The sequence below is a fragment of the Equus caballus genome, chromosome 10, assembly GCF_041296265.1.
Source record: "Equus caballus isolate H_3958 breed thoroughbred chromosome 10, TB-T2T, whole genome shotgun sequence".
Lineage (NCBI taxonomy): Eukaryota > Metazoa > Chordata > Mammalia > Perissodactyla > Equidae > Equus > Equus caballus.
The window spans coordinates 5,454,362-5,475,115 of record NC_091693.1 but is presented as its reverse complement, the minus strand read 5'-3'; the positions used below and the strand labels follow the sequence as shown (position 1 = coordinate 5,475,115).

Genomic DNA, 20,754 nt, shown 5'->3' with positions numbered 1-20,754 from the left:
CTGCAGTAGGAAGTATGCACTATCTACTATGAAGTAGTATTGCCTAAAAGCTTTACCTGAAATAAGTGGGATAATAGGATTATCGTTAATAAGAAAAAAAAAAGTCTTTAATTTTAGAGATATGATTGAAATTGAAATGATTATAAATGAACTAGTCTATCTGGGATTTGCTGGAACATGATTGGGGCGAGGGGAGGCAGGTAAAATAAGATTGACCGTGGGTTGTTAATTGTTGAAGTTGGTGTCAGGCTCATGGAAGTTTATTATATATTTGAGTTTTATGTTTGAAATTTTCCATAATAAAGCTTGTTGCAAAACATGCGTGAATTTCAAAAACATCGTGCTAAATGAAAGAATCCAGACACAAAGGCTACATTCTGGAAAAGGTGAATTTTAAGGAAAGAAGTTAAATTATTGCAGGAAGAAATAAACTTCAAATTTATTATTCTTGCTAACACAACAAAACATCCGCCAAAATGTTGGAGCTCTCCCCAACACCAGTCATCTGTTTACATAACACTGCCTGTAACAGCCTCTTGATCAAAGTGTGATGACAGCGTGGAGGTTTATTACTTAAGATGAATTTTCAAGATGGTAATTGCTGACACTCTCTGAAATTCAAGAGGCAATTTAACATCAGATTTGACACTGACATTTGTGGAGACCTTGGAACAATATAACAAGAAAGTGCTTGCACGTGTAAGATTTGAAGTATCTGACTTACTTCATGATTTTGTAGGGTTTGGACCTCCTGACAAACACACAAATCATCAAGTTGTGATACTATTTGTATTTTAGTCCAGAATGAAGACGTTGAAAGCTGCTTCGGTGTTGCACTGAAAAGCTGTTTGTAATGGTTAATTTTATGGGTTGCCCACATCTAGGTGTGTCTGTGAGGCTGTCTCTGAAAGAGATTAGCATCTGTATCAGACAGCTAGTAAAGATCACCCTCCCCAGTATGAGTGGGAATCATCCAATCCATTGAGGGCTGGAATAGAACAAAAAGGCTGAGGAAGGGCGAATTCTCTCTCTTCTTGAGCTGGGACCTGTCTTCTGCCGTCATCAGAGCTCCTGGTTCTCAGGCCTTCAGACTCCAGCACTTACACCCTTGCCCCACCCCCCCACCCCCCATTTTTAAGGCCTTCAGACCCAGAAGGAATTATATCCCTGGCTTCCTCGGGTCTCCAGCTTGCAGAAAGCAGATCATGGGACTTCTCAGCCTCTATAATGACGTGAAACAAATCTCATAATAAATCTCCTCTTATGTATCTCTATATATCCTATTGGTTCTGTTTCTCTGGAGAACCCTAATATACTGTTCAAGACTTGCAAGGCCCATAGTCTTGTGCCAGCTTCTCCTGCATAAGGGAAGACATGAGACTTGGCAGCTGGCCTAGAGGAACACAGTGGTCCCACTACTAAGAGATCCTTCACGTGAGCTAAATTAGCCTGAAAGTTTTGCCACCTTTAATTTTCCTCTCAGTCTGCAGACCTTTTTTGTGCTTCCTCTTTTGTAATAGAGGAAGTGCCTCTGATGGGAAAAGGCTTTCACTTTTCATCCACTACATTGAGAAAGGAGGTGGGTTAGCAGGGGCCTCAACAGAGCTCAGCTGTAAAAGAAATCTTTCACCTCTATAAAGGTGGGGAAAGAAGTGGTCATTCATTTTTTGAAATTAAAAAAGAAAAAACCCATTTCACCAACAGAAAAATGAAAAGTGCCAACAATTTCTGAGTTTTGCTTTAAGTGGACATTTGGACCTGTATGGTCATTCCTTACTTTGAGCCTTTGTGGGTACAGTTTGCCTTTCCCTTATAGGAGCAAAAAGTAGGAATCCTGGCTTTCCCTGTCTTGCGGAAGGCATGTGACCAAGCTAGAGCACAACTCAGAAGTGGGCGACCCAGGAGAGAAGGGGGTGAAGGCCGCCCGATGACAAGGTCGAGGGCAGCAGGGTCTTGTGAAAGGGGTAGCAGTTTCCCCATCTGGATTCTGTATCATGGTCTGGGGGTAGGTCCTGGAAGCTCAGCCTCTCGCCTACCCATCAGTTCTGCCCATCAACTCTTTAAATAGAATTCCTTTTCTGTTTAATTGGCCAGAAATATTATTTAATGTCTTGAATAGAAGATAAAAGGGGAATCTGTTCAAAAATCCTTCTTTCAATGTCTATCTTATAAAAGGGAAGAATTACCTGAGCCAGGAGATGGCACTTACCCTTTACCTTGGCCAGGAATTCACCCAAAACAGACATAATCTCAGCGCAGTTTTAAAACTATCCAGTGAACAGAAGTATACGATTCCTCCAAAGACACAGAGGTGAGGAGTGGAAGAAGATGGAGAAGGGATTTGATTACAGAGGCCAAGTGCCCCTTGTGACTTTGATTTGTGCCTCACCCTACCCACTTCTCAAGGGCCCATCCTCCATTCTGGACCTGCTCATCACTTACAGTCCAATCTCAATCAAGGCACATCACTCCTCCTGCTGGGGACTCTAACTCCAGCATAGAGCATCATCTCAGGAAACAAGAGGCTGAGCCTACAACTTCCTTTGTGGCATCTTTATTTTTGTAACTGATATATGGACAGTGTGAACATGGGTCAGAAAAATCAGCTGCACTTAATCACTTCAGCTAATTGTACAACAGAGGGAGTGTGGGCATGGAAGGAGTGGCAATTCCAGACCAGCTTCCTCCAGAGGGCTTGTGGTCCGAGCCCGCAACCAGACTGTGCTCTGGGCAGGACCAAGCAGTGCAGACTCTGGTGAGGAGGGACAAAAAGGACAGTCACAACAGGGACCGCAGCCACCCATGAGTTTATTGGCTTTTGGCCTCACGCTCCTTCTTGATGAAGTTGATCAGCCCATTGGTGGAAGAATCGTGAGAGGTTACTGCGCTGCTGCCATCAAGCTCAGGCTCAATTTTTTTAGCCAGCTGCTTTCCCAGCTCCACTCTGCCAGGAAGAGGAGAAAGAATGGTATGAGGATGGTTCAAGCATTGCTAGTGAAATCCACAAGCCAACCCACAGGCATTCCCTTCCCTCCCCCTTGAGTCAGCAACTCACCCCCACTGGTCAAAGCTGTTGATGTCCCAGATGACACCCTGAACGAAGATCTTGTGCTCGTACATGGCTACACAGGTGGCAGACGGTGCACGTTAGGGCTTCACTAGCACAATCCAACCCACCCCACGCAGGGACCTTCCCCACTCACTCACCAATCAAGCTTCCAAGAATGAATGGCGTGAGCTTCGTGAACACAATTGAGTTGGTTGGGCGATTTCCTTCAAAGACCTTCAGAAAACACCCAGGAAATGTCCCCCAGTTAGTCGTGAACCCCAAATCCTCAGAGGGGAAGCACAGTCTGCCCTAGGGGCTAGGATATGCAGATCTTTAAGGACAGCCTCTCCTATTGTATAGGACGAGCCGGGCACACCATAAGCCCCCGCCCCCACGCCTTTATCCTTCCAACTCCAGGACGCCACCCAAAGCCCACTTCAAGGGAAGTGCTGACCTTGTGTGGCAACAGCTTCTCTATGTCCTCCGGACTCTTTCCCGCAGCCTGGAGCTCCTTCCGAGCCTCCTCTGTTGACTTCCCCCTCATCAGGGCCTCAGTTTGGGCCAAGAAGTTGGCCAGGAGGATCTGACGAGAGAGATACCCAGTTACACTTAAAATACTGTCTGGGCTTTAGGCAGAGGGACAAGACTGCCCGGCACTTCCCAGTTAAGGCTGGTCCCAGCCTGGGTCACACTGCTGGACCCCACATAGAGCTCAGCTGGAGCAAGGGTGTATGGCAGGGCACATCTGATGACACTGGAAAGTAGGTATAATGATAACTACCCTTTAAGGAATATGCACCACTTGCCAAGGGCCCTGCTAAGAACTTGACCGACATCTATCTTTTAAGATCCCGAGGGGGGTGCCGGCCTGGTGGCGCAGTGGTTAAGTGCGCACATTCCGCTTCAGTGGCCCAGGGTTCACTGGTTTGGATCCCGGGTGCGGACATGGCACTGCTTGGCAAGCCATGCTGTGGTAGGCATCCCACATATAAAGTAGAGGCAGATGGGCACGGATGTCAGCTCAGAGCCAGTCTTCCTCAGCAAAAAGAGGAGGATTGGCAGCAGCAGTTAGCTCAGGGCTAATCTTCCTCAAAAAAAAAAAAAGATCCTGAGAGGCGAGGCATCATCCCTTTTCTAGTTGAGCCACAGTTTCCTCAAGTCAATAGCAATGAATTGCAGAAGTACAGAGGGGAAGAATCAGAATGCAAACCCAAGTCTCTGAGGCCAAAGCTTGTGCCCACAGTAACCCATGCTACTCTGTACCCTGAGATAAGGCACTATCAGTCCTCTTCAAGGCCTGTGTCAGGTTTAAGAGTTGGATGGTTTTCCCGTTTGCTGCTATAGTAGATAAGATCTTGGCTCCATGATCTTTGCCCCTTGAGTTAAGCCTGTGTATGTTATGTTACAAGGCCAAAGGGATTTTACAGATAGAATTAACGTTGCAGACCTTAAAATACGGAGATTATTCAGGTGGGCCTGATGTAATCACACAGGCCCTTTAGAGTAGGAGAGGAAGGCAAATGAGTCCAGCAGAGAGATGCTACAGAGGAGGCAGCAGAGAATTGAAGCTTGAAAGGGACTCAAACCACCACTTCAGGTTCTGAGGCAGAGGGGACCGCGAGCCAAGGTAGCTTCTAGGAGCTGAGAATGACCCCCAGCCACCAGCAAGGAAACTGGACCTCAGTCCTACCACCACATGGAAATGAATTCTGCCAACAATGTGAATGAGCAAGGAACAGGATTTCCCCCTATTGTCTCCTGGAAGGTACGGTCCTGCTGACACCTTAGCTTCAGCCTGTGGGAACCTGAGCAGAGACCCAGCAGAGCCTGCTGGACTTCGGACCCACAGAAACCAAGATAATAAATGGGTGTTGTTTCAAGCCACTAAGTTGGTGGTGATTTGTTACGGCAGGAATAGAAAACTAGTATAACCGCCAACCAATGCATCAGGTCTTAAGAGGTCTGAGTGTAATGTGAGCATGTAATGTGAGCCTACAAGTGTGTGAGGAAGGGCTGGATGGGGACTCTTACCTTGTGATGCAAACCCTTCCTTATCGGATGCTGGGTCTGGACCGGGATGAGGAAGTCACAGGGTATCATCTTGGTGCCTGTGAAGGGCACAGCGGTCACCCAGGTGCCTACCCCAACCCATGGGAGCCACTCATATGGCCTACAGGAGAGCACCGGCCTCATGGCAAAGTCTCTGCTGGTGGTCCCTCCCCTCCCCAGCAGCACTCCCACCCAGGCCAGATGGGCCCTACCTTGGTGGATGAGCTGGTAGAAGGCATGCTGGCCATTGGTTCCTGGCTCCCCCCACACAATGGGGCCTGTCTGGTGGTCCACACGGATGCCGGACTTGGTGATGTACTTCCCATTGGACTCCATGTCACCCTGGAATGGAGACAGAGACTCAGCCCTCCCCCTGCAAGTCCTGCTCCTTCAAGCACGGTGCCCAAATCCTGTGTGAGATGCACCAGGCATATCCACCCTGCCCTGGCCCTGTGAAGATGTCCACAGGCATGATCCTTTTATCGCCCCTCACCTGTGAGAACACAGGCTCACAAGCTTTCTGGCTTAGACCACTCTGAAGGACCCATAACCAGAAGCAGGTGGGTATGGAGGTCTGGGGAGGACCTCCCTAAGAGCACATTAGTCACAAAATTAGTCACAAAATCTTCAACTGATGTCTTAAGGGAGAGGCAGCTGGGGTCCAGAGTATACATCTTTGAGGGCTGTCACCTCAACTAGTCTCTGGGCCTTGGGGAACCTTGGCCCCTCCTCCAATCATAGGATCCACCTTCAGGTGTCAGTGAACGTCAGCTATGCCTGCCCAAGGGATGCTGGGACAGATGTGGACAGGTACCCGGCACAGAATTTGGACTAGGAGAGGGGCTGCTCAGTCCCCGGGGACTCTGGAGATGCCAGAGTGGCAGAGGGCTGTGAGGGCAAAGAGGCACCAGAGACTGGGCGTGAACCTGCTTTTCTGGAGGGACAAAGGCAGTGCAAGCCATAGGCATCCTGGCCTGTGGCCCCAACCTAACTGCAGACACACAGAGTGATGTCTGAGAAAGAAATGACCCAGCTGAGACACGTGCCCTGAACCAAACTAGGGCCTGACTGGCCACCATGATAACCAGTCACACCCCTCCCATAGTAGTCAAACTTGGCTGACACTCAGATCGAACAAAGATTCACCATGAGATGAGAGCAGAGATAGGCCTTGGCCATGCCCAAGGATAACGGGGTAGAAAGTCCCTAGAGGAGCAGGAACCTGGGCACCTGGGCCTTCCAGGCCCCCCAAAGGCCCCACTGACCCCCGGCCTGGCCAGGCAGCTGGTACCTGCTGGAAGTAGGCAGCAAAGCGGTGCAGGTACTGGTCATAGGGGAGCATGGCCTGCGTCTCACACCCAAAGCAGTTGATGTACCAGATACCCAGTAAAGCCAGCAGGACGGGCGCGTTCTTCTCCAGGGGCGTCGTGCGGAAGTGCTGGTCCTGAAATGAGAACAAAGTGAGTGGGAGATAAGCAGCTGCCCAGAAGGGAAGGAGAGAGGGAGAGAGAAAGGGAGCTGGCCCAAACACCTGTCTCTGGCCAGTGCCTGGCGGAGAACACAGGCCTCAGCACTTACCATCCAGTGAGCCCCTGAGAGCAGCTGCTCAAAGTTGTCAAATCCTGCAACACAAAACAGCATCAACGGAAATGACCATGCCCTATGCCCTCCTGGCGGTGGACCTAGCTTCTTCTGGAACCAGGGAAAAGGCTGGATGTGGAGCTAGAGGACACAGGACCCAGGAGGACATGGGCCTGCAGAAAGTCTCTCTATTCAGAGTTGACCCTGAGCGCAAAGGCGGGTCTGAGTCCATCTAGGATGGGATATGAACAGGACCGCAGTTGTGAGGGGCAGAGAGTAAGGTCAACCTGAAAACCCAAAAGAAAACTCGGGCCTGCCCTCCTGACCTGAAAAAAATGTTCCAGCCAAGGGCAGAAAGGCCTGTGGCCTGTAGGGACAGGAAGGTGTTCAAGGACATGAGACCCTCACCCAACCTTAGATTGTCTCCAAGGCAGAAACCCGCAGACTCACCGACGTGCAGGGCAATGGAGAGTCCAATGGCGGACCACAGCGAGTAGCGTCCTCCTACCCACTAGGAGAGACAGGAAAAGGTGCTGAGGAAGGGTTGGCACACCCCGCCCCCCGCCCTCCTGCCACAAAACTTGCCCCCTGAGAGCAAAGCTCTTCCACAAGGACAGCTCAGGGGGCCTAGGCCCAACCCACCTGAGGGAAGCAAGACAGCACGCCAGGCACTGGCAACTCTTTGGGCTCACCAACAGGCAAACTACACACGGGACTGACCAGAGCCACAAGATTCAACCAAAGACCTTACCATGGCTGGCCCTGCCACCTCAGTCACAGACACCAAGCATATCATACCTGTGCCAGCCCACCTCTTCAGAACACAGATAAACCCAGCGCCTCATACCTGTGCCAGGCCCACCTCCTCAGACACCAAGAGACCCAGCGCCTCATACCTGTGCCAGGCCCACCTCCTCAGACACCAAGAGACCCAGAGCCTCATACCTGTGCCAGGCCCACCTCCTCAGACACCACGAGACCCAGTGCCTCATACTTGTGCCAGGCCACCTCCTCAGACACCGACAGACTCAGTGCCTCATACCTGTGCCAGGCCACCTCCTCAGACATCGACAGACACAGAGCCTCATACCTGTGGCAGGCCCACCTCCTCAGATACCAAGAGACCCAGTGCCTCATACCTGTGCCAGGGCCACCTCTTTAGACACTGACAGACCCACTGCCGCATACAAGCCTCTTCAAACACTGAACAATCCAGAACCTCATGCCTGTGGCAGGCCCAACCCTGCAGACACCGACAGACCCAGCGCCTCATACCTGTGCCAGCTCAACCTCTTCAGACACCGACAGACCCTGCACCTCATACCTGTGCCAGCCCACCTTCTCAGACACTGATAGACCCAGTGCCTCATACCTGTGCCAGGACCACCTCCTCAGACACCACGAGACCCAGTGCCTCATACCTGTGCCAGGCCCAACTCCAGAGACACCAAGAGACCCAGTGCCTCATACCTGTGCCAGGCCCACCTCTTCAGACACAGATAGACCGAGCACCTCATACCTGTGCCAGGGCCACCTATTTAGACACTGACAGACCCATTGTCGCATACAAGCCTCTGCAAACACTGAACAATCCAGAACCTCATGCCTGTGGCAGGCCCAACCCCGCAGACACTGATAGACACAGCCCCTCATACCTGTGCCAGGCCCACCTCTTCAGACACTGACAGAGCCTGCACCTCATACCTGTGCCAGCCCACCTTCTCAGACACCGACAGACCCAGTGCCTCATACCTGTGCCAGGACGACCTCCTCAGACACCACGAGACCTAGTGCCTCATACTTGTGTCAGGCCCACCTCCTCAGACACCAAGACACCCAGTGCCTCATACCTGTGCCAGGGCCACCTCTTCAGACACTGACAGAGCCTGCACCTCATACCTGTGCCAGGACCACCTCCTCAGACACCGACAGACCCAGCGCCTCATACCTGTGCCAGGACCACCTCCTCAGTCACCGACAGACCCAGTGCCTCATACCTGTGCCAGGACCACCTCCTCAGACACCGACAGACCCAGAGCCTCATACCTGTGCCAGGACCACCTCCTCAGACACCGACAGACCCAGCGCCTCATACCTGTGCCAGGGCCACCTCTTTAGAAACTGACAGACCCATTGTCGCATACAAGCCTCTGCAAACACTGAACAATCCAGAACCTCATGCCTGTGGCAGGCCCAACCCCGCAGACACTGACAGACACAGTGCCTCATACCTGTGCCAGGCCCACCTCTTCAGACACAGATAGACCCAGCGCCTCATACCTGTGCCAGCCCAGCCTCTTCAGACACTGACAGACCCTGCACCTCATACCTGTGCCAGCCCACCTTCTCAGACACCATGAGACCCAGCGCCTCATACCTGTGCCGGGCCCACCTCCTCTGACACTGACAGACACAGCGCCTCATACCTGTGCCAGGCCCACCGCCGCAGACACTGACTGACCCAGCGCCTCATACCTGTGTCAGCCCAACCTCTTCAGACACTGACAGACCCTGCACCTCATTCCTGTGCCAGCCCACTTTCTCAGACACCTACAGGCCCAGTGCCTCATACCTGTGCCAGGGCCACCTGTTTAGACACTGACAGACCCATTGTCGCATACAAGCCTCTGCAAACACTGAACAATCCAGAACCTCATGCCTGTGGTAGGCCCAACCCCGCAGACACTGACGGACACAGCCCCTCATACCTGTGCCAGGCCCACCTCCTCAGACACCACGAGACCAAGTGCCTCATACCTGTGCCAGGCCACCTCCTCAGACACCGACAGACCCAGAGCCTCATACCTGTGCCAGGACCACCTCCTCAGACACCGACAGACCCAGTGCCTCATACCTGTGCCAGGGCCACCTGTTTAGACACTGACAGACCCATTGTCGCATACAAGCCTCTGCAAACACTGAACAATCCAGAACCTCATGCCTGTGGTAGGCCCAACCCCGCAGACACTGACGGACACAGCCCCTCATACCTGTGCCAGGCCCACCTCCTCAGACACCACGAGACCAAGTGCCTCATACCTGTGCCAGGCCCACCTCCTCAGACACCGACAGACCCAGAGCCTCATACCTGTGCCAGGACCACCTCCTCAGACACCGACAGACCCAGTGCCTCATACCTGTGCCAGGACCACCTCCTCAGACACCAGGACCCAGCGCCTCATACCTGTGCCAGGGCCACCTCCTCAGACACCGACAGACCCAGCACCTCATACCTGTGCCAGGCCCACCTCTTCCAACACAGACATACCCAGTACCTCATACCTGTGCCAGGCCCACCTCCTCAGAAACCGACAGACCCAGCGCCTCATACCTGTGCCAGGGCCACCTCTTTAGACACTGACAGACCCATTGCCACATACAAGCCTCTTCAAACACTGAACAATCAGCACCTCATGGCTGTGGCAGGCCCACCTCCTCAGACACCGACAGACTCAGCGCCTCATACCTGTGCCAGGACCACCTCTTTAGACACTGACAGACCCAGCGCCTCATACCTGTGCCAGGACCACCTCCTCAGACACCGACAGACCCAGCGCCTCATACCTGTGCCAGGACCACCTCCTCAGACACCGACAGACCCAGCACCTCATACCTGTGCCAGGACCACCTCTTCAGACACTGACAGACCCTGTAGCTCACACCTGTGCCAGGACCACCTCCTCAGACACCAAGAGACCCAGCGCCTCATACCTGTGCCAGGCCCACCTCCTCAGATACCGACAGACCCAGCGCCTCATACCTGTGCCAGGACCACCTCTTTAGACACTAACAGACCCAGCGCCTCATACCTGTGCCAGGACCACCTCCTCAGAACCGACAGACCCAGCGCCTCATACCTGTGCCAGGACCACCTCCTCAGACACCAAGAGACCCAGCGCCTCATACCTGTGCCAGGCCCACCTCCTCAGATACCGACAGACCCAGCGCCTCATACCTGTGCCAGCCCACCTTCTCAGACACCAACAGATGCAGCGCCTCATACCTGTGCCATGCCCACCTCCTAGACACTGACAGACCCAGCACCTCATACCTGTGCCCGGCCCACCTCCTCAGACACCGACAGACCCAGCTTCCCACACCTGTGCCAGGCCCACCTTCTTGGACACTGACAGATAAGATTCTCATACCCGTGCCTGGCCCTGTCTCCTTGGACAGTGACATCCCAGCTCCTCATACCTGTGCCAGGTCCTGCCTCCTCAGACTAACAGGCCCAGTGCCTCACACCTGTGCCTAAGCATGCCTCCTTGAACAACTAGGCACCCAGAACCTCCTACCTGCCCTTGGCCCCACCTCCTCAGACCCCCACAGACCCAGTACTTCAAACCTTGGCCTGGCCTTGTCCCTTCTGATACTGACATACCCAGTGTGTATTCTCGACTCCTCAGGCTGTACTAACAGACCCAGTGACTCATACCTGTACCTAGCCCTGCCTCCTGGGACACTGACATGCCCAGTGGCTCACACCTGGGCTTATCCAGTCTTCTCAGCCTCAGCCCCAAGACATACCTAAGCCTACCTTCACACTGTGCCTTTTCATGCCACACTTGCCGATTCCACTTCGTATCATCAGAATCCTCAGAACTCCATTCACATCTTCCTAACCACTATTTATGGAGCACCTACCATGTTCCTAGCACAGGCAATGGAAACAGTCCACGGGGAGAAAGATGTAAATGAAACAATTATGCAAATAGCTATGAAAATGAGATACAAATGCTTGAGAGAAAGGAAATACAATACTGAAACCAATTATTAAAACAATCTGAAGGGTGCTTGAGCCTGGATCTGAAGACTGAGCAGGCATTACCCAGGGAAACACTGAGAGAGAAGCATTCCAGCAGCCACAACAGCATACGCAAAGGTCCTGTGGAAGGACCACCTTTCTCAATAGCGAGAGAATTAAGCCCCACAGAAAATGTTTTGAGTGACTTAACTTCTCAATTCTCCCAGTTTGGTCCAAGGCCAGTAAGTACCCTTCTAGACACAAAGAAGAAATGCTAATTCATTACATCCAATGGATGCCTTGGGACATTAGGACTTAATTCTCTACTGGAAGCCCATTGAAACAAGCTGGGCAGGAGGAGGCACAGCACAATCTAGAAGAGGAAGGAAGGAGTGAGGACTAAAGGGAAGACGGTGAGAGGCCAACTGGAGAACCAAGAAGTCTGTGGGTGCAGTGATAATGGAAGCAGAAAACCACGCAGGGGCCCCCAGTGGTCGTCCAGAGAATGACGCCACGCTGGACAAGGGAGTGCAAAGGACTGATTCAGAGGGTTCAACTAACAGAATGAATTGGAAAAATGAGAGAACCAAGGGTGGCCCAGAGGTTTCCAGCTCGGCTAATGAGACGAACGGTGGGGCCCTTCACCTGGAAAGGGTCCATGTTTGGGGGAACCTTACCTGACAAACACAGTCCCACAGGCCACACCACGCCTTACATAGGCTCTCAGATCTCACCTAACACATTCAATTCTAGAAACTAGACTGAGCAGTCAGCCCTCAGACCGACAGATTCTAGGCTGCTGACCTTGGCTGGGGTCAGGTCCTCAGACCTCCCATTTGGGAGAGCCCAGCAATGCCAGTGTTTGATTTGACTCTCTGAGACCTCAACCTGCAGACACAGATCTGCAGACCTCACCTTTACCTGCAGTGGGCCTCTCAGATCACAGCTTCTAGACGCAGTCCTTCAGTCAGTTCGACGTTCTGCACTTCACCTGCCCCAGTGCCCAGGACCTCACTTTAGGTAACTACGTATAATGCTATCTTTTGCTTCACCTGGGTAACTCAGACCCTATGCCAATCAGACCCCAATGCTAGAGACCACACCTTGGACTGACTATAGATCCTCAGGTCTCTGCAACACCCTGAGCCCTGCCCCTCGCATCTTACTAGGGTGCTGAGAACAGGTGGCTGACCTCGCTCACGGCCTTCTACCAGTTGTACCCGATCTTAAGGGCTCTCCAGACCTCGCCAGGCAGACATACCAACAATGAGTCCGGCTTTCCCTTGATGAACGCTGAAGCTACCCATCTAACCGTGCCTGATCCTACCACCGAAGGTCCCACCTGTGTCTGACTCACCTTCCCAGGCCTCATCAGCCACATCAAATATGCGTTTCCAGGCTAGATCTTGCCCCACCCATTTCACCTAATAAGCCCAGGGATGCCAATTTGTACCTGAACCCAGGGGGCAAGAACCCACCTAAGATCATGTTTACATACCTCTGCCCATGTGACCCTGGCTCCATGAAGTCACTGACAAAGCCAGGTCAACACAGTAGTGCCAGACATGGATGCGACGGCTATCTCCAAGGTTAGCTCTGCCTACCTCTGTCTGACTCTGGTACCTCATACTGCAGTGTTAGACACCCATCAGAGACAGGCTCCAGACAGCTCAGCTGATGGACCAGGCTTCAGGTACCTGTCTGGGCCTCACCCCTCACATCTCAATCAACAGACCCAGGTCCACCTCCCTGAGCCCAGCTCAGACTCCTCACACCTTCCTGAGAGATCCAGCTGTATCTACGTGGGCTTGACCTCGGCTCCCTAACGGGCCTAACTCGAGAGACCCAGGTCTCTATTGTATGTCAGACTCAGCTCTTCACGTCTCCGAGACACTTCCAACACTAGCAACCCCTGATTAACCTGGGCACTAGCACCTCACTGAGAAGCCTCAGACCTCACTGGACCCAAACATACCTGCATACCTGTGCTCCGCAGACCCTACCTGAGTGGCGGTTCTACTTACCTGTGACTAACCCACGCTCCCCAGGCCTAACCTCTAAGACTTGGGGTCCACACACCTGAGCCAGAAACATGCTCCAAGGACTTTACCTACAAGACCAAGGTGTACACGTCTGGCTCCAAAGTCCTTGCTTGAGAGAGCCACATCTATCTACTCATGTCTAACTTAGGGCCCAGAGACCTCCTACGAGCCCCACCATGTTCTGCCTGCCTGCAGAAGGCCCCAGAGCTGCAGGCCTGACCTGCGAGGCTGCTCTATCCACCCAGGCTTAACCCTGGTTCTTCAGGCCTCACCACAAAGACCCAGGGGTACCTATTTTATCTGAATTCAACACCTGAAAGAGCCAACTCTACCCACCTGTGTTCAACCCTAACTCAGAGCTCCTCAAGACACTACATTTGGCAGACAGGCTTTGCCTACTTGCCTCTGACACTGGCTCCTCAGAGCACACCTGGGGGACCACCTCTGCCTACCCGTACGTGACCCTGGCTCCTCAAACCATGCCTGGCGGGCCAGCTCTGCCTACCTGTACATGACCCTGGCTCCTCAAACCATGCCTGGCGGGCCAGCTCTGCCTACCTGTACATGACCCCCACTCCTTAAACTGTACCTAGTGGGTCAGCTCTGCCTACCTGTGCTTGACCCTGGCTCTTCAGGCTTCACCTGGCGGGCCAACTCTTCCTACCTATGACTTGACCCTGGGTCCTCAGACCATACCTGGAGGAAAAGCTCTGCCTACCTGTGCTTGATCCTGGGACCTCAGACCACATGTGGGGGACCAGCTCTGCCTACCTGTGCTTGATCTTGGCTCCTTACACTGCAGCTGGTGGGCCAGCTCCACCTACCTGTACATGATGCTGGGTCCTTAAACTGTACCTAGTAGGTCAGCTCTGCCTACCTGTGCTTGACCTTGGCTCCTCAGACCACACTGGGTGGTCAGCTCTGCCTACCTGTGCTTGACCCTGGCTCCTCAGACTTCACGTGGAGGGTCAACGCTTCCTACTTATGGCTTGACCCTGGGTCCTCACACCATACCTGGAGGGCCAGCTCTGCCTACCTGTGCTTGATCCTGGGTCCTCAGACTACACCTGGCAGGCCAATTCTACCTACCTGTGCTTGACCTTGGCTCCTTACACCACACCTGGAGGGCCAGCTCTGCCTACCTGTGCTTGATCCTGGGTCCTCAGACCACACCTGATGGACCAGTTTCACCTACCTGTGTTGACCTTGGCTCATGAGACTACACTGGAGGGCCACTTCTGCCTACCTGTGCTTGCTCCCAGCTCCTGAGACTAGACCTGGTGGGCCAGCTCTGCCTACCCAAACCTCATCTCGGCTACTCGCATCTCATCTAAGACATCGAGTTCTTACCTGGGCTTGACTGTGACTTTTTGGGTCTCACTGGACCGCCCTAGTGTTGTGAATCTGCTCAGATCCTGGCTCCACAGACCTTACCTGACAAACCCTGCTCTATCCACCTGTGCTTAACTTATGCTGACAAACCCAAGGATAAGAACTGTGCCAGCGACAGAATCCACAGACCTTACTGAGAAACTCAATTCCACAAAGCTGTGCCTGGCCACGAGCCCTCACCCTCAAAAGATGCCTCCACAAGATGGGTAGAGATGCAGTTCCGGGAGATCCACATCCACTCACTTACGCCCCAACTCAGCTCCTCAGACTCACCTAAGAGACCTAGCTCAAGCCACCTGTCTTCACTTCATATTCTCCAGGGTCATCGAAGAGATCCAGTTCTTTCTAGATGAGGCCAACTCTGGCTCCTCAGGCCTCACCTGACAGATCTGCTCTACTTACCTGTCCCTGAGCTCAACTGTGAGACAGAGTTGAATGAACCTAACCATGGCTTTTCCAGTCAACCTACCTCTGCTTGCCTTTGGTTTCATAGACATTACCTGAAAAACTCAGCTCTACCCACTTGTGCTTGACCCCAGCTCCTCAGATTTGGAACACAGACCAGGGCCTGACTTTGGTAGCTCAGAAACCTTACCTGTTTGAGACCCCAAAGTACAAACCTGTATCTCATCTCAACTCCTCAAACCTCACCTGACAGACCTGCTCTACACACCTGAGCCAGACCCAGAATTCATGAACCTTCCAGGTGGGTGCAGTTCTTCATCCCTTTGCCTGACGCCAGCTTTTCAGTCTTTCCCATTCACCTGTGCATCACCAGAACAGCTCAGACATCAGCTGACGACAGAGTTCTGACCTGGGCTCGGTCACGGATTTCTAGTCCTCACTTGTCAGACTCAGCTGTGCCTCTGCCAACCTTTGGCTCCAGCGTCCGTCCTGGACCACCCCAGTTCTACCTACATGTGCCTAATCTCGGCTCCTCAGGCCTCCCCTAAGAAACCTACTTATCCACACCTTACCTCATTCCAGCTTCTGAGGCCTCAGGCAGACGTCGCTCTAGAGACCATCCCCGGCAGACTCCAGCATAGAAAACTCAGCTGAACAGACACTTCCCTCAACCTGACAGACTTCGAGCTGCTCACCCCAGCGTGAGGGAAGCCTGGCGAGAGCCCACTGGTGCCAAACAGTGTCTGAGCAACTTGCGCCTCGGGCATCTCGCCCCTGCAGACACGGGTCTAGACGTTTATCTACCAGGAGCCTCTCAGGCCGCACTTCACTGACACAGCTGCTCAGTCTGTTCACCTGCCCCGGCTCCCCAGGCCTCCTCTTTTATTCTAGGTGCATTCCCACCTCTCCCTCACCCAGGCGCCTCAAACTCCACCCCAGCCAGACCCCAACGCCACAGACCACACCTTGGGCTGGTTATGGATGCTAAGAGGACTCGCCAACACCCAGAGCTCCGCCCATCACACTGGGTCAGGATGCTGAGAACCAGGTGGCCGAACTGGCCCAGGGCACTGACACGTTTGCCTAATCCTGAGTTCTAATCACCTCAATTGAGTGATCAGCCACCCACTACCTGGCACTCACTTCTCAGAACCAGTCAGAGACCCCAATGTGTACACCTGTCACACGCCATGGAACCAAACCTCAACTCACAGATCCAGGTTTAAGTACCCGTATGTGACTCCTGCTCCTCAGGCTTCACTTAGAGAACCATCTCTAAATACCTGCGTCTCCTCCAGAATTCACAGACCTCACCTGTACTTTTACCTGTCCTGGCTCCTCTTCAGACCTCACCAGCCAAAATTAGTTCCCCAATATGTGCTGACGCTGGTTGAGCCCTGAGAGATCTCACCCCTTACCACCACAGCTCTGCCTGATCCCGACACACAAGGCTGCCCATGACCGACCCCAACAGACCGGGCCTCACCACGTATACGTACCTCTGCCAGACTGGACTCTTCCGGTCTTACCTCAGAGCCAGTGCAATATCCCTATGTCTGTCCTCACTCCTCTATCTCATCTGACAGACCTTAGCTCCAGAAACCTCCCCTGTCTCTGTCTCCCTGGCTCCTCAGATGTCACCTTCTCGATTCAGCAATACATACCTTACTGACCCAGGCAGGTCCCTCCTCCAGCTGCTGTGTGTGGGTACATCTGGCTAGGCCCATGAGGCTTCCCCTGTGCCCACCCTGGCCTCTCAGGCCTCACTCAGCCCAGGCCCCACGTTCTCGTGCCCAGGTGTCATTCCCAGGCCTTACCTGGGAGACCCAGGCCTCTCCCTAAGCCACACCCCAACTCATCTCTGCATGCCGGCTGGTTACGGGCAATGAAAACCCAGACTGGGACACAGCCCTGCTCGGTGAGGCTCCCTGACCAGCAGGAGCACCCACACGTCTCTGACCACCATCTGCTCAGGCTCCAGATCCCAGGAAGGAGGTGGAAGGTGCCTCCCCTCCTTTATCAGGCATGCAACATTTGTTAGAAGCTGCACAGTCTCGCTCGACCGCGGTTCCTCATCTGAGCCACAGGACGCAGAAAGTGATTTGAGTGACTCTTCTCAATTCTTCCAAGGATGGCACATAACTAGTCCCATTCTAGAAAGAAGTTAACTCATTACACACAATAGATGCCTTAGGGGGTTTGGCTTTCATTCTCTTCCATACTCCAAGGCCTTCAGAGCGTTCAAAGGAGGTTTCATCTGTGGTGCTGCCACCAAGCCAAGAGCTTCCTGTCTAAAGGCCTCGAAACAGCCCCAATGGGGAAAGCCTTGATTGGACAATGCCCTCTTTGCTGTGCCTGCCGCGGTCGCATGTTAGAGCCACGCCCACTGCATTCAGAACACCCACACCAACCCTGCACTGCGCCCCCGCCCCCCCAAGTCTCCCCTGCAATCGACAGCCAGATTCTCACACCCCCGCTGCATCAGGCAAGCTGCAAGGAAAGCGCCTGCTCACTGCTCAGCACCAGCGGTGGCTCTAGCAGAGATGAGCCCATGTGACCACCTGTCGCTAGAGGGGCCTGCAGCTCTGCCACTCAGGCAAGGTTTGCTCTGCAAGCTGCCCGGCAAGGGCCCCCAGGCCCCAGGCCTGGCGCCTCCTCTCTGCCACCCTCCAGCTGCTCCTGCGGCTCCTTGCCAGGCCTGCCCAGGCTCACCTTCTGCCTCACCCTGCCCCTTGGCCTTTTCAGACTGCGGCTGCAGTTCGGGGAAAGGTCATCACTGAGAATAACTCACAACCTCAGCCTCTTGAGGGGGGTCGGGGTGGCTCCGGTTACCCCACAGTGGGTGCTGCTGGCAGGCACCGAGGGGAGTGTCATCTGGCCCTGCAAGCTCAGCCTGCCCCTGGGGGAAGTGGAACCCTGGTCCTGACCAGGCTGCTCCTGCCCCACAAGCCCCTCCGGGGGTCTCTTGGCCTTTCCCAAAGCCAGGCATGCAGTAGGTGCTCAATAAATGTTGACCTGACTTCACGGGCCCCTCCTCTGTGGCTCAACAGTCATGGCGTGGCAAAGGACACATCATTCACCCAGCACAAGGCAGTGCCTTTACTTACATCCCAGAATTCAAACATGTTTTTAGGGTCGATTCCGAACTCCTTCACCTTGGTCTAAAAAGGGCAAAGGGAGAGAAGGAAGGAAGGCTGTGTTAGCTGGACAAGAACAGAAGCTCCAGGGTGTGAGGGACGGGGCCATCCGAGCCGCGGGAGCACTCCCACCTTCCACAGAGCCTGATAGGGCAGGGCTGGAGCGGTGTGAGTCCAGGGTGGGGACCAGAAGCTGCCCACCCCCAGAGGGGGACACCAGGCCAACACCCAGCACACCAGTGGCCTGGCACCTGTGAAGCCCTGCTGCCAAGGGGACTGCACGCCCAGGGAGGAGCAGGCCCACACTGCTCTGCAGGAGCTACTTCGTGGGCCTGTCGGGATACCAGAAACCCGGCCCCAGGACATTCAGAACCCGAGCCTAGCCTAGAACCCGAGCATGGGCAGCGGCCACCTCCCAGGCCAGGTGGCACCCAGCCCAGACGCTGGCCCAGCCCTTCCAATATCTGGCAGGGTGATTCTGCCCCAGGAGGCCTTCAGGAGATGACCAATCATTCCTCAGGTGATCTGTCCCCAGGCAGACAGGGTCAGCAACCCCTTACCTAGTCCCCACAAGAGGAGGCACCAGTCCGAGCTCTGCCTGCAGGGGGGCAGCAGTGCTGTGGTGCTCCAGCCTTAACATGGCCTCCTGTCTCCCCCGACGGGGGGGTCAGCACTGGAGGCAGGGGTGGGAGGGGTGGTCCGGAAGACCTGTGTGTGCTTCCAGCTCTCACACAGCCCAGCACAAAGCCTACCAGAGAGCAAGTTCTCACAAGGTGTGCCACTTATTCCTGGAGCACAGCAACCCCTCCCCCCGCAACCCTGCACCACCTGGGACCAGACAGACTACGAGAACTGGCAGGCAGGCGACCTGCGTTCTCATCGTGGCATCACTGATTCTCAATCCTGGCAATCACTGGGCAGAAAGGCACACTCCTGCACTGGGGCTTAACATCCTTCTGTGAGAAATAGGATGCGTCCCCCACCCCTACCAGCATATCCCATTTGGAGAGAGGCCAGTGGTAGAGGCCAAGGGAGGTCATGTGTAAGAAGTGTTCTGGAGATGGATGGCATCAACATGATTCCACTCACTGCAAGCCTCTCATCGGAGCTGCAGAGATTTGATGGGAGGATGTAGAAAGACAAGGACAGCTCCCATCTCTCACGGGCAACCAACCCTTCTATCCCATCAGCAGAGCCAAGATCCCCGAACCAGTGAACCACCTCTCGGCTCGTGTATTCTGAAGGACCACGACCTTGACAAGGCCTGGGCCTCTAGGGAGGTAGTCTGGGAGCCCACGTGGGCACTTACTGTGTTGGTGGACAGGGCAACAAAGTGCTTCGCAACTGCAGAAGGCTACGAGAGATGGAGTCAAGTTACATCAAACCCATAGTGGGGGCCACCCAAGGCCAGTGACCCTCCCATCTCTGGAGAAACCAAGGCCCTGGTGGGACTGACTGTTCCCAGTCCTTGGTTCTGAGGCTTTTGGAGGAGCCCCATAACAAGGTCAAAGGGACAGAGGGGTCGGAGGCTGGCCAGCTCATCCTAGCTCACAGGCACACAAGGCCCAGGCTTCCTTCCCTGTAAAATGGGTGTGGCCAAGGGTGGAGAGGATCCTGCAGGGCCAAGGAGCCTCAAGAAAGGGCCGTCAGCCAGTTAGAGCAGGCTCTGCTGTGTCCGGCGTGTCTGGAGCTGGCCAAGCCAAATATCTGAATCAGAAAAGGCAGGTACCAGAGAGGCTGCCAAGTTTGGGAGAAACAGGGCTCTAGGGCAAGGCTTGGCCGCTCAGGTGGATGGGCAGGTCCACCCCATGCCCCCGCCCATGCACTGCCCCTCGCTCATCCCAGCACTCACATCCTTGGCCGACAGAAGCAACCACTCCTTTGCCGTCTCCGCGTTCGTGATGGTCTCCTGGGTGGTGAACGTCTGTAGCCACAGAGTACAGCAGTTGGTCCCAGCTCAAGGTCAGTGCGGCCTCGAGCCAGGGCTCAGCAGTAGAGGCCAGATGGGTGCCCAGGTGTCACAAGGAGCAGGGCATGTGGGTCAGTGACAGTTACTCCAGACAACCTCCACCCACGCGTCCACAAAGCCATGATGAGTGGCTGCGCCTGGGGCAGGGGCCTGTGCTTCCAGGATGTCACAACCAGAGCTCGGTGAACCCTCATAAAAGCCACATACCCCCCTGAACCCCACACAGGTCAAAGGCTGGAGCATCTTCCAGGAAGGGGCTGGAGTCACAGCTGGGGCTCCTTTCAGCCCAGGCTAGGCTGTAGCTCTGAATTCAGATGGAATTCTTAATATTTTACATACATTAATGTGGGTAAATAGGGCATAAAAGACAACAAACGAAACCCTTA

General features: G+C 54.1%; 1 protein-coding gene across 1 annotated transcript in view; it reads right to left on the bottom strand.

Moving 5' to 3' along the window:
* Positions 1 to 2,538: 2,538 nt before the first annotated feature.
* GPI (glucose-6-phosphate isomerase) overlaps positions 2,539 to 20,754 on the bottom strand; it is a 31,654-nt gene continuing 13,438 nt past the window's right edge. Inside the window, exons 8-19 of the mRNA XM_001490607.6 lie at positions 20,252 to 20,323; positions 19,709 to 19,753; positions 18,370 to 18,423; positions 7,130 to 7,190; positions 6,677 to 6,720; positions 6,390 to 6,542; positions 5,311 to 5,440; positions 5,081 to 5,157; positions 3,504 to 3,632; positions 3,208 to 3,283; positions 3,056 to 3,122; positions 2,539 to 2,944 (exon numbers count right to left, since the gene is read on the bottom strand). Coding sequence (XP_001490657.3) covers positions 2,809 to 2,944; positions 3,056 to 3,122; positions 3,208 to 3,283; positions 3,504 to 3,632; positions 5,081 to 5,157; positions 5,311 to 5,440; positions 6,390 to 6,542; positions 6,677 to 6,720; positions 7,130 to 7,190; positions 18,370 to 18,423; positions 19,709 to 19,753; positions 20,252 to 20,323 — 1,044 coding nt within the window. The 3' untranslated portion in view covers positions 2,539 to 2,808. The remainder of the gene's footprint in view (positions 2,945 to 3,055; positions 3,123 to 3,207; positions 3,284 to 3,503; positions 3,633 to 5,080; positions 5,158 to 5,310; positions 5,441 to 6,389; positions 6,543 to 6,676; positions 6,721 to 7,129; positions 7,191 to 18,369; positions 18,424 to 19,708; positions 19,754 to 20,251; positions 20,324 to 20,754) is intronic.